Source organism: Solanum stenotomum, chromosome 6 (genome assembly GCF_019186545.1).
Source record: "Solanum stenotomum isolate F172 chromosome 6, ASM1918654v1, whole genome shotgun sequence".
In the NCBI taxonomy this organism is placed as follows: domain Eukaryota; kingdom Viridiplantae; phylum Streptophyta; class Magnoliopsida; order Solanales; family Solanaceae; genus Solanum; species Solanum stenotomum.
The window spans coordinates 49,490,293-49,504,151 of record NC_064287.1 but is presented as its reverse complement, the minus strand read 5'-3'; the positions used below and the strand labels follow the sequence as shown (position 1 = coordinate 49,504,151).

At 31.2% G+C, this 13,859-nt stretch overlaps 2 protein-coding genes across 2 annotated transcripts; both read right to left on the bottom strand.

The window, feature by feature from the left end:
* Positions 1-2,103: 2,103 nt before the first annotated feature.
* On the bottom strand, positions 2,104-4,310 carry LOC125867759 (transcription factor MYB16-like). Its single transcript, XM_049548327.1, has 3 exons — positions 4,139-4,310; positions 3,524-3,653; positions 2,104-2,884 (listed from the first exon to the last, which is right to left on the bottom strand). Exons 1-3 carry the CDS (start codon positions 4,269-4,271, stop codon positions 2,128-2,130), a joined length of 1,020 nt encoding a protein of 339 aa, XP_049404284.1. The 5' UTR covers positions 4,272-4,310; the 3' UTR covers positions 2,104-2,127.
* A 5,428-nt stretch (positions 4,311-9,738) lies between these two features.
* On the bottom strand, positions 9,739-11,269 carry LOC125869076 (uncharacterized). The gene has a single exon (XM_049549640.1). It carries the CDS (start codon positions 11,218-11,220, stop codon positions 9,892-9,894), a length of 1,329 nt encoding a protein of 442 aa, XP_049405597.1. The 5' UTR covers positions 11,221-11,269; the 3' UTR covers positions 9,739-9,891.
* Positions 11,270-13,859: the final 2,590 nt, after the last annotated feature.

Below are 13,859 nucleotides of genomic sequence, written 5' to 3'. Positions count from 1 at the left end.
CCCCCCCCCCCCCCCCCCTTATCTAAATTATAAATAAATATTACGTGGAAGGGTTAGCTAGGATCGATTGAATACTTTGGAGGCACCATAGCTTACATCGTTAGTAATGACTAAAAAACTCCGATCCGCCTGCTTCACACCTTTTTATAATAGGAAAAATATTTTCGCACGAGTACTAATTATTTGGTTAAATATTTTTGCGATAATATTTTTCATCAAATAAAACTCTTGACACGAAAATGATATATAACGTATGGTATTACGTAATACCTGATGAAAGAGATTTGAAAGGGTTCACTTATAATTTAAGAAGCAGAAAAGAAATATAATCAAATGGATATGATTCTAAGCAATTATTTCATTTACCTAACTTTATTTGATGGACTTATAGCAAAAAAGAGAAATGTTATATATAGATTTCATGCATGCCTACCAGAAATAATGTCTAAATTTATTATCTAGACATCAAGATTCAAGTGACTTTATTTCATATATTAGGTCATAGTTTTTTGGATTTTAGTCGTTGGACCATTATGATAACATTTATTTATGGAAAAATTACTAAAATACACGACTTATGTTTCCCTTATTTTCAATATCCCCTTCTATTTCTAACAACCTCTAAAATCTCTTATTTCTTTAATGTATCCGAGCCAATATTTAATGTATCCGAGCTACATATTATGTATTTGAGCTAGTTTTTAATGTATTCAAGCTACATATTATGTATCCGGTTTATGTTACAATGTATCCGAGATACTCTTTAATGTATTCGAGCTACATATTAAGTATCCGGTTTGTGTTACTTTTTAAGGGATTAATGTAATTGCAAACTAAATATGAGGGATAGATTGTAATTTCATATTAAAACTATGAGATTTATGTAAGTTATACATTATTTATTCGTCCATTATAAAATAAAAAATAAAAAAATCCTTCACTTGTACACACTTATAATTAGTGAATTATGTGGATCAATGAATATCAATACAAATAAATATATATGAATTTATAAGTCAAATATATGCTAATATAAAATTATAAAGATATTAAAGCAAGTAAACGTATATCAATTTATGAGATGAATAATGCACTAAATATATACAAATTAACAGATATCATATGAGTTATATTTTTATATATTATATATCAAATATGTATACACATGCATATATATGAATATGATGAAGTGAATCATTCAAAAAATATTATTTTTTTTTCAATATATTCAAATGCAGCTCACGACAAAAAAGAAAAGAAGAGGATAACCTTTTACGTATAATATATGGTGAAAGAGATCGAAATAGTTCATTTTTTATTTCTCACCTGGTGTCTGATATTAGTATTAGAGTCCGACTAAATTTGAATTAGCGCGAAAAGCTCCACATTCGAGGCTATACCGCTCCCTAACAAAGCAATTCTATATCAGGTGATTGAACTCAAACTTGAAACCTCTAGTTAAATATGAATGAGTATTTACTACTTCCTCATTGATCCATTACTTAATTACTCCTTCAAAGACCTTAGCAATAATTTAATTTACCTAACTTTATTTGATGGACCTATATCAGAAAGCGAAATGTTATAAAACAAAAAAGAGTAGAAACTACATGGAGGCATTAATTATTATAGTTAAATAAATTACAAAAATACATGGATGATACATTTTTTTTGGGCCTCCCAGGACCATATGATATTGATTGTATTTCAATATCTCTCCTATATATATATTTATTGACTTTATAACTTAGAGTATGTCACTATTTTAAAAAATAACTTTGATCTAGCGACGGACAAATTTTATAGTTAAACAGTAAAAATCATTACTAATCCTACTTAACGATGAATTTACGACAAATTTTGTTAGCGAGTAAAATAGCGATAGACCAGCGTCAAAGTTTGTTGCTAATTTCAGTGTTCGTTTTTAATAGTGTGTAAAATACTTTATACTATAATAATAGAGAGAAAAACATTATAAGGGTACATGATTTTAAATTTTATTCAATCATTTCATAAACTAAACTTCACTCTAATAAGGAACTAGAGATACAAAATCTTTGTAATAAAACAAAAAAAACTAATCAAACTCTTAGAGAAGTACAATTTTCTATAGCTATTTAGTAGAACTTAAAATACCGGAGAACCAATTGGTGAATTAACCAAATAATTAGGGAAATTATTCCAATTAATTAACTTGTTATCTTCAAAATCTCCATAGAAGCTTCCCATAATATTATCCACTTGCAATCCATTTGTTGAATTTTGTGTATATTCCGGAAATACCCCTGAAAATTCCTGCATGAAACTTGGAAGTTCTGTTTGGAGTTGATCATCTTCAAAACATGAGTTGATTGTAGACAAATTATGAAGATTTTGATGATCATCACCAACTTTTGTAGTAGTTGGTACGTTGTTCGCGAAAATATTCTCAGAGGAATTTAACGTTGATGGTATCGATGATTCGAGGTTTTTGTTCCTTGAATTATTAAGAAGAATGGCATGACTAATATCATTTATTGTTGGTAATTTTGTGGTAGTCATTTGCCATGCTTTCAATATGTCTAGACAAGGAGGTTGTTGATAATAAGGTAATTGTTGTGAAATTGTAGTAGGGTTAATGTTGTAATTGTGACTATTGTTGTTGTTATTGAAGAGAATTTTCGATTTTCGAACAAGTCTAGCTTCTGCTTCTAGTCTTGCACTTTCCCATTCAGCCATGTGACTAAGGTTTGCAACATATTTTGATGAGCCTGCAGCACCATTTGGTTTGTGTGTCATTGGATCAATTCCCATTTTGGTTAACCTCTTCTTCAGACGGGAGTTCCAATAGTTTTTTATCTCGTTGTCTGTTCTGCTTGGCAAGTAAGTTGCTATTGCTGACCATCTAACATATCATTGACAAAGAGAGGAACAAAACATAATCAATTTAGTATCGCAATAATCATACATGAAAAAACGTTAGACGAAAGAATGAAATTATTGTGGTAACATTGGATCAAACCAAATCAATGGTGACTTTAATTGAATGTGGACACTACTATAAAAGGGCACTATTTTAATCATAGACAGTATCATAAGTAGCATTTTGGCTATTAAAAAAATAGTGACTATGGGGATTGGGAAAGAATAATATTGTGGCAGAAACAAAGGTAACTGACTATTTATGAGTTCTATCATCATTTGCTATCTTTTTATTACTACTATACTACTGTCCTTCATTAATGTGTTATTTACTCTTGATCGTCCACTATACTCGTCCACTATACTAAAAATGAATGTCCACTTTTACTTGTCCAATTTAGAAAATTAAAAATCAACAGATAATTTATCACTTAGTTTCTAATAATTTACTCCTATTATTCATTAATTATAATTATTTCTCAAAGTACTAAATTTACTATATTCAAAGAATGATATAGTGAAAATTGTCATTTTATTTATCGCTCAATATGCCAAGTTAATACTGGACAAGTAAAAATAAACGGATTGAAAAAAGTATATATATATATATTCGTATGTCAACCTATTTCCAAGAAGAGCATGAAGGTGAATGATGGTTCTTTCTTCTTGTAAGCTGAATTTTCCTCTCTTGATATCAGGTCTTAGATAGTTTATCCATCTTAGCCTACAACTCTTCCCACATCTTTGTAGACCTAAAAATAGAAGCAAAAAGGAGTGATTAGCAAATGTTACATAATAGTATATACCTATATAAAAATGTATTTTCTAACGAATTAAACTTTTAGATAATATAATAATAGAATTTCTGATTCAAGTTAAGGGTCATGAGTTCAAGTCTCACTATCACGTAATTGGCCCATAAAAGGTGTTTCACATAAATTGAAATGAAAAGAAAATATCAATTTATTATTAAGTTGCAATAATCACACATGAAAAACGTTACATGAAAAAGAAATAAGTCCATGTAACTAGGCAAGGCAATCTAGCACTAGCTATAGATAGTCTTGGACCGTGACTAGGGCTAACAATGAAGCGGGGACAGAACACAGGAAGGGGGTTCAATCACCTCACACTCATCCTGTTTTGCTCTATTGCCATTCCTATTAGTTGGACCGTTCAAATCTATATATATAACGATTTTTGCATAAATTGAAACGAAAGGAGTAGTTAAAATTACCAGCTTTCGCAGGCAAACCCCTCCAGCTACCACAACCATGTTTATCAATAAAAGACAATAGTTTTTGGTCTTCTTCATGTGTCCATGGACCTTTCTTCAATCCTTCTTCATCACAACATTTGGATCTTCCCATTTTATGTCTATAATAATAATTATTATCTTATATCAAGAAAGTTTGTTATTTTGTGTCTTTCTTTTTGTGGAAATGAGAGATGGTATATATAGGCAAACAAATGTTGAAATAATTAGTAGTGTGACAAGAGAGTTAGCTACACTTGCTATGTAAAATAAATGATAGTATAAATTCCAAATGAGTAGTAATTATCAACACCAGCACACTCTTATGTCAAGCTTTAATTACACTGCTGGAATTTCAGGCAGCTGATCGGAGAAAAATAATACCTCTGCCTTTGTGAGGCTCGAGTGAAGGCATATTCAGCTTTTACTTTGGTTAACTTTTACTTTGGTTATCTTTACTACTCCCTCCGTCCACAATTGTTTGTCAGGGTAAGATCATTCACATCCCTCAAGGAAAATTTAATACAAGGTGTAATTTGACTAATATAACCCTACTATATCAAGAATACCAAAAGTCCACATAACTTTTCAATTGAACTACACAATCATTAAGGACAGAATTGGAAAAAAGTGACTCATTATTTCTTGATTGTTTAAATTGACAATTAATCTTGGACATCTATTTTTAGTATACCTGCCAAACAATTGTGGATGGAGGGAGTATTTTATTGGTGTTAGTAATGATGACAAATAGATGAGTTGGATCAAATATGAACGGATTAACATAAAATGGATAATAATTTCTTAGATTGGCACGCTCGGTAAAAGTGAGTTGGATGACATAATAGGTTGGATAAAAGACGGATTGATCCATATTTTTATGAGTTAATGATACTTTACTTTAATTAGAATTTAATATCTAGCTAGTACTTCAGTGACCTAATAAATCGATTATTTGTTTATCTACATTATATTTGTAGTCGAAGTTTTACCAAAACCCCAACCAAGAAATCGACCCGATTCTAGGACGAGACCTCAAGATCAAGAGTTGGGTCCTAGGTCAAGATCTCATGTCAGGAGTAGGGTCCGGGGGAGAAATGGATTCGAGTCGGATCCCAAGTCGGGATCAATTCTCAAGTTTGGTCCTCGGGTTATGGTCGGGTCCCAAGTTAGGACACCAAGTTGGGACCCCAGGGTTGAATCTCAGATCTTGTCTCAAATTGGGCTATGTCTCGGGCTGAGTTCTAGACTGGGATCGTGGTCGGGTCCTCGAATTGGGATCGGGGGTTGAGGTCAAATTTCGCATCCCAAGTTAGCTATGGGTTTTGGGTCGGCTCCCGAGTCAGCTCTCAAATTAGGGTCAAGAGTCGAGTTTCATGACACGGTTGGGGTCAAGATAGGGATTAAACCCCGAGTTAGAGCCGAGACTCCGATCAAAATTCCAGGTCAGGGGCTCGAATCAAAAATCGGATCCGAAGTCAAGGTTGAGGTCAAGATTGGATGTCAAATCTGGGTGATGGATCCCAGTTCCGAGGCTAGGGTAGGAGTTAGAGTCAAGAGTCTGATCTCATGAGATCCCTAATATGTGTCAGCACCCCGGGTTGTGGTCAGGAATTGAGTCCCTGCTTGTGGACTAAAGTTGAATAGTCATTTTTGTTCAGGTCTCGAGTCGTTTTCATGTTAAGGATCAGGATCCAGGTCGTCCCAATTCAGGGGTTAGGGTCGGGGTTAGGCCTTTAGGGTCGATAACCTGCAAATATTTTTATTGCTTCAATAATTTCATCATTGTTTATTACTCTTGTATTTTTCTTAAACATGTTATGATAGAATAACCTCTAGTTGAGCCGAGGGTCTAAAGAAAACAACTTCTCTATTCCACAAAAATTACGAATAAGGTCAGTGTACGCTCCACATCCCTCAAACCACTCTAAATATGTTGTTTCTTGTAGTCCTTGTACTTAAGGGTCTCTATTCAACGTCATTTGAGGTTAATTAAACCATGACGTAAAAATCGTTGTCCTCCTTCAATGAAAAGAAATTTATTCAACTATATGCTTACATTATAAACAAAGATAATTATCCTAATATAACACACAAACACGAAAATTTCAAAGTTGTTGCACTAATTTTCTCCTCCTCATAACATTTTGAAAAAAAATGACAGAGTTAGAATTTTTATTAAAAAAATAAACACAAAAATATGTACGACAACATTTAATATATATATATATATAATAATTTTTCAACCGATTTTTTTTTACGACCCCTCGCGCCTCTTTAGGTCCGCTCCTTAGTCTGAATAACATGTTCCACCTTTCATAAATTTGCATGTTCGATATCTAGGTGATTTATTGTATAACCAAAGATGAGCTGTACATTTATTTCAAAAAAAAAAAAAATGTCGATTTATTTAAGAATCATAAATAGTATTGGGACTGTGACGACATCGTTGGGGATATCTCAACGAACTTATATATTGCAAAGTGCATTGACATTTATTATTCAAAAAATATATATGTCATGCTTCCCTCACAAATACTATTCATTTTGGTAAAATAATAAATGTATAATCCCAATAATATAAAAGTAGCTTCAATTATTTAGACACTAATACCATAGAACTTTAATGTTTGAGAACTTCTTTTTTTATTTTTTTAAAAAAAGATTTTTCTCTTTTTTAAAAAAAATCAAAGTTGATTTATATATTATATATATACACACTGATTTAATGTTTGAATACTTTTTTTTTCAAAAAAAGATCCTCCTGTTTTTTTTTTCAATAAATCAAGTTGATGTGTGATGAAGTGCTCCTCCCTTTATGAGAGGTTTCGATTCATCTTGTAGATATAGAAAAATCCTTGATAAGGAGAACATTTTTAAAATGGGTCATACGTAATGCGAATTCAGATTAATTGAGCTTCAATGCGGATAAAGAACACTTTATGAGATACTCAAAAAAAATTGATATATATACATACATACATACTATGTACTTATAAGTTGCATGTATGCACTTTTAATACTATGTTATAACCAAGGACATATCAACAACATTAGTTACGAGCTCGACAGAACACAATAATTTTAGCTCAAACTTATATTATTTTGTATTAAAGACTTCACTTAATTATAAGAGTAAATAATCTATCTCAAACCATTAATAAGTTATTTCCTGGAATTTAGAATCCATTGACTTAAAATTTTTAATTCCATCTCATGAATATAAAAAAAAAAAGTTGAAAAAATAATAATAATTGGAAGAACAGGGATTGGTATGGCACTGGAGGTGTACATACTGATAAAATATCTATGCAAACATCTCATGAATTAAGGTCAACTCTCGTGTATCTGCTACTTCTCATCAATATAGATATCAGATAATTAATTTTGTCTACAAAAAATTAAGCAAATAAAACAATTATTTAATAATTTATGCCTTGTTTATACTATTGATGTTTTTAGGTACGGATGGCAATGGGGCGGGACGAGTGTGGGGTGGGCGGGTTTAAAGCTATACGGGGTGGGACTGACTTAAGGTTGTGCGGGGAGGGTGGGATGTGTGGTGGGTTGAAGTGGGTTTTTTAAAAACTAATGCGGGGCAGGATGGATTGTGGGTATATGTGATTTTATGTGAGTTTAAACTTAATTTTAATTTTTTACATGTTATAAGAGTGATAGAGCATTATTTATTAAGATAATTTCTTTAAAGCTACTAAAATATTCAAGATAGTAAATGAAAATGGTTCAATAAAAAATAATTTAATTTCTTACATGTTTCCTAATTGACCAATAAAAAAATAAAATTTTAAGTCACTATCTTATTAAATTAATACAACTTAATGAAAAAATGAATTTATTTTATGAAGTTTATTCTTAGTATCAAACTTAACTAGAAAAAGAAAAATATTAAAAAAATTATACGGAGCCGATCTATGTGGGGCGGGTTGAAAATAAAAAAAATGTTATGCGGGGCGAAGCAAATTAAAAAATTTGCGGATTAAGTTCAACCTGCCCTGCCCTGCCCCGCACCTCCCCATTGACATCCTAATTTCTAGGTGTATATACCGTTAAAGCAAGGGCCAATAGTTTAAAACATTACTATGTCATGATTGGAGGAGGCATGATGAACGCAACATATATATTTTCATCGTAAAAGTGGTATTTGTGTAGTTTATGCACACTTTCAATGTTCTATTGATCGAGTATCTTTTCTATCTCTCATGACTAGCACAAGCATTAGATAACTTCGTCCACCAAAACATAGAGAATCGCTACAAGAATTGAAATGTTAAGAGTTCATTGCACTTCAACATTGAATCAATTTCACTTGAAAAACTTCAAACTAATAAATTAAATCAAATAACGATGCAACGATGTTGTATGTATACAGTGATACATAAGATAATACAATCACGTACACCTGCCATACATATAAAATATACACCAAACATACACTCATCACACCCAAAAACTTATACATATGATATACAATTAATATACATTCGATATACGGTTCAATGTATTATTCCACCATCGGACCACCTCCAAATACACCATACCCGTCACCAACTACAAATATTGTTATTATTTTGCTGTAATTAGCTAAATGTTGTTATGTTTTGTTAATAAAGTACAAATATTCCTATTAATATAGTTTATTGAGCTTGAATATGATTTGAACGGTCCAACTAAAACTAAAGGGTAACCAAGATGTCTTATATTATGATGATTTCATTTGGAGTGGAGTCCATTCAAGGAGGCCCATTTGAAAATGATAATCTTATGCTTCCTTCGCATTAATTTATGTAATATTGTTTGATTCGATATAAAGTTAAGATTATTTTAAAAAAAAAATTCATGATTAAAATAAATTTTAAATATTTATATGAGTATAATTACAAGGCACAAGAGAAACACGCCATATAATTTGGGGTGTAACAGGGCGATTTGGATTAGTTATTGATCAAAATTAAAATCAAATTAATTTAGGTAGTTTTAAAATTATAAAATTCAAATAAAATCAAATATAATATATATTTATCGATTTGATTTGGTTCTTCGATTTTTAATCATACACAAAAATAAAAAAAGCGTTCATTCAAAAAAGAGGGAAATGACGTGAATTTATGTAAAAGGAAATGAATTATCTTCACGTCATTTTGGATCATATAATTCTTATACCCAAATTCCAATTATGTTTTACTTCTTACTTATATTGTTAGCTAATCCAGTGTACTAAACATCATAAACTGAATAATACATAAGCTATCGATATTGCTGGGACAAATAAAAGACGCATCATACCTTATTATTCTTTTTATTCAGAATGTTGCATTTTTTGTAAATAATTGTTAAAAAAAAAAAAAAAAATATATATATATATATATATATATTATGTATATATAATTATACAACTTGAAATTTAAAATCCCACTTCTTGGTGAATTTGTAATTTAAATCATGATTCGAAATCAAACTTGAAAGTTTGTTCACATTTCATAAACTAACATTGACATCAAATCAAAACTTCAAATTATAACCAAACGCCTCCCAAGTCATTTCTTCTCATTTGCTCTAGTTTTGAAGATTAGAGTTACTCAATATCTGTATTAAAGAGAAAGAAACATATACCATTGAGATAATCGAGATGACGCAAACTAATCTGACCACAAAAGAAGGAGGGAAACTACAAACAAGGCATATTGACTACTCACATTGTAATGCTATTACATGCATTACAAATGAAACCCTTTCCACCTTTGAAAACTCTTGAATTCATTTCCTTGAGACATTGCCATCCCAATACCACTTCTTCCATCTTTCCCAATCCCTCTATAATACAATCTCCATTCATGATCTTGATCATCTCCATCCATTTCAACAAGATATGGTGATCCCACCCCTTCACTATCCCACCCCCCTTCTTCACATCTCTTCAACAATGGATCATTTTCTTCAACTCTTCTCCATCCCTTTAATCCATCAGAAGATATTGCCATCCCTATACTCCTCCTCCCATTTCCATCTACACCTTCATAAACCATCAAATATTTCCCATCTTTTCGATTTCGTATAACATGTGGATTCAACACTCCTAGTTCATCAAAACCACCAATACCTCCTCCTCCTCCTATAATCTTCCCTAGCTTTAACCATTTCATTCCATCTCTTGACCTTGCTATCCCAATTGCAAAACACCCTTTTTCGACGTCATATGAATGGTAATACATTCTTAAATCGCCATTACTATGGTAAACTACCTTTGGTGAACCTATAAACAAAGAATCCCATTCACCATCTAAACCAACATCAAATAAGGCACCAGAATGATGTTCCCCTTCAATTCTTGCCCAATGCCTACCATCTTGGCTCATTGCTAATCCGGGCAACGACTTATAAATCTCTCCATCTCCATTCCCAAATCGCGGTATATCTGAATCTTCTAAAGTTTCAATCTTTTCAGAACCAAAACCAGTATAGTAAAGCCAATAAACAGAGCTATTAGCTCTTACTTTAGCACTTGACATAATCACAACCTCACTTGGCCTAATACTTTGTGTATCAAAACCCCACCAATTATCACCACAATTCAACACAATTTCACCCCTTTCCCAATGAACCCCATTACTAGAAACAGCTAAACCAATTGACTCTTTACCATTACTACCCCTCCCATGGTACCACATGTACCATCTCTCTTCATCATCACTAAGGTATCTTTTCACTACAGGTGAACCAATTTCAGAGCTATCCCAAGAATCTTTTTGCCCTAAATCAAAAACTAAACCCTGCGAAAACGATGAAATTGAAGGAGATGGAGGTTGATTTGAAGTGGGTTGTGGTTGGATTCTTGAAATTGGGTCATTTAACAAGGATCCATCTGCTGCATTTCCTTGATTTGTGTTTGGTTTTGAACTGGATTGAGCTGGAAATAGTCTAATTCTTTTGGTTTTGACTTGTTGGAAGATGGGTTTGGGTTGAAACCATGTGGGGGTTGGTAAAAATGTTAGCTTGGTAATTCTTGCTGGAGATGTAACGGAGTTTATGGATTTGAGAGCTGCCATTGTTGATTGGTTTGTATAGTATTGTAGACAAAGAAGGTAGAAATGAATGGCCAGCAAGAAATTGATGCACCATTCAGTATTTAACACCAAACATAATTAGTACTTTTTTACTTTTTGAAGAAAATTAACTTATGTATGTTGAAATTTTAGCGCCTAGCTCAGTTCGTTGTTTATCTAAATTTTCATCTTATTAAGGGCTCGTTTGGTCATGCGATATGATATCATGAGATGAAATTGAAGTTTTGTTTGAATATGCGATATGAAATTTTTTTTGTTGTATATTTTCTTATAAACATAAAAATCTCATAAGTTGTAAAACTATTACATTAGCCCCAATTGTTTATTCAATCTTATCAAATAAACAAAATTTATAAAATTGCATAATAAATTATTACAAATTATTTGTTCTCCACTTAAGTAATTGTTTCATCTAACTTTAATTTAATTTAAAAAAATTGATCATAAATTGTAGTGTACTAGTCTTTAATATAATCCTTTCACATAGTACGGACAATTTCCTCACGTTGAACTTGGATTTCTCAATCATGTGACCGAGAAGACGAACCAACATTGTTACTTTGAGCCATTTGTTGGTCAATATCATTTGCAATTATATTTTCATGCTTATAGACCATAAATATTTCATTAGTACTTTGGTATTCTCGCAAATAATTATGTAACACTGCACAAGTTATGACAATTTTCACTTGTGTATCAATATCATAATGGTTCATGCCTTGTTTCAGTATTCTAAATCTATTTTTCCAAGCTCCAAAAGTCCGTTCAATCACATTGCGCAGAGATGAATGCCTATAATTAATTAAACAGTTCTTTGGAATTTTGAGGCTCTCTTTCACTTCCTCGGTAATTTTGCAAATGATAGCGTAGTCCTTTGTATGGAGCTAAAAATCCTTTTGTGTTTTGGAAACCAACATCAACAACATAATATTTATCTACCAGCAACACATTTTATAAAGAATTACTAAAAACATATGTGACGTAAATGAGACATCTTTGTGTAAATAAATAATATTTATTCTAAGGATGTAATTTAAAGTTACCATATGGCGGAAATGGAAATTGTGACGTTGGTTCAACAAGTGCATTCTCAAGTACTTTACTATCATATGCAGTACCTTCCCAACCAGCAGCAACAAAGGTAAATCACATATCAAAATCACAAGCACATAAGACATTTTGTGATGTTCTTCCTTTGCGATTACGATATGCTTATTGCACCGCTTTAAGAACCCCCCCTTCTATATATGTTCCATCAATCGCACCAACACAATCATATCAAATAAAAAATACATCAATATTAGTTTAGTGAACATAAAATAAATTGGACGCATTATAGAATGCACTTCATAATAATAATGTTTGTAAGAGTAATAAAAATAGTGTTTCTAAGACAATGCATAGTCATAAAATAAATATTATCTCTTTAAACAAAGTTGATAGGAAATATGTAACTAAATACTAATAACTTACACCTAAAATATAAATGTGCACTTATTAAGGCCATGAAATAAATTTATTACTCAGCAATCGGTTGGTGTGAGTTAAAGTGACTATAAATTGGTGAGAATAATAAATTTTAAAAAGTAATGATGTGATTATAAATTTTATTTACATATGAAATAAATGGTTAGTAGATATAAATGTGGGGTTGTTTTAACAAAATGTAAACTCCTGGATCAATTTTTGTATTAAAATATCTCAAATCATGATATGAAATTTCCATATAATTCCATATGATGATTTTTGGAGAATATGAAATCATGAGATGGAATCAGCGTAAAATCGCATGTCCAAATGCTGATTCAATCTCACGATACCATATCGTGATATGGTATCGCATGGCCAAACGCCTACTAAAAAAGGTTTATTCTCACTTTATAATCCGTTCCTCCGTCTTAACACAAATGTGAATATAGTGTTAGCATATATTTAACAATTTGAATGGTTGAATACTCACATGAAAGACACACCTCTTGCACTCTTTTCGTTTCATATTAGTTGTCATATTTCACTTTTCGAGAGTTAGCTTTACTAATTTTTGAAGATAAATCAAACTAGATTAATTCAATATTTAAAAAATTATAATTTCGATACTCAAAAACTATGCCAAAAAGAAGTACTATTTATTACAATTTATCATATAAATATAATTAAAAAGAAAGTACATTTTAAAGTATTTGTTGAACTCATGTAATTTAACTTCTCAAAAAGTGAAATATTTTATACCAAATAGAGTATTTATTAAGATGATGTAACTAACAATAGATAGCTATTACTATAGTCAAAGTGCCACAACCGAAAGTGAAAATGAAAACCAAAAGATAAATAAAGTGAAAAAAGATTTCAATTGCCTACTTTGCTACTCAACCTCAAGGAAGGTATATTTACCCATATTACGATTGCCTCACTATTAAAGGTTCGTTTTTGTAAATTTATATTCCCGTCGTATAAACCTTTTTTTTTAAAAAAAAATTATTAGATTTATTTTAGTAAAATGATAAGTTTATTTATATAAATTTATAACTATATTAATATATTCAGGCTCTAGACTGGTACGTGAAAAAGCTATATGCACTGAATAACAATATGATAAGGAAGTATACTCTAATTCACTCTGG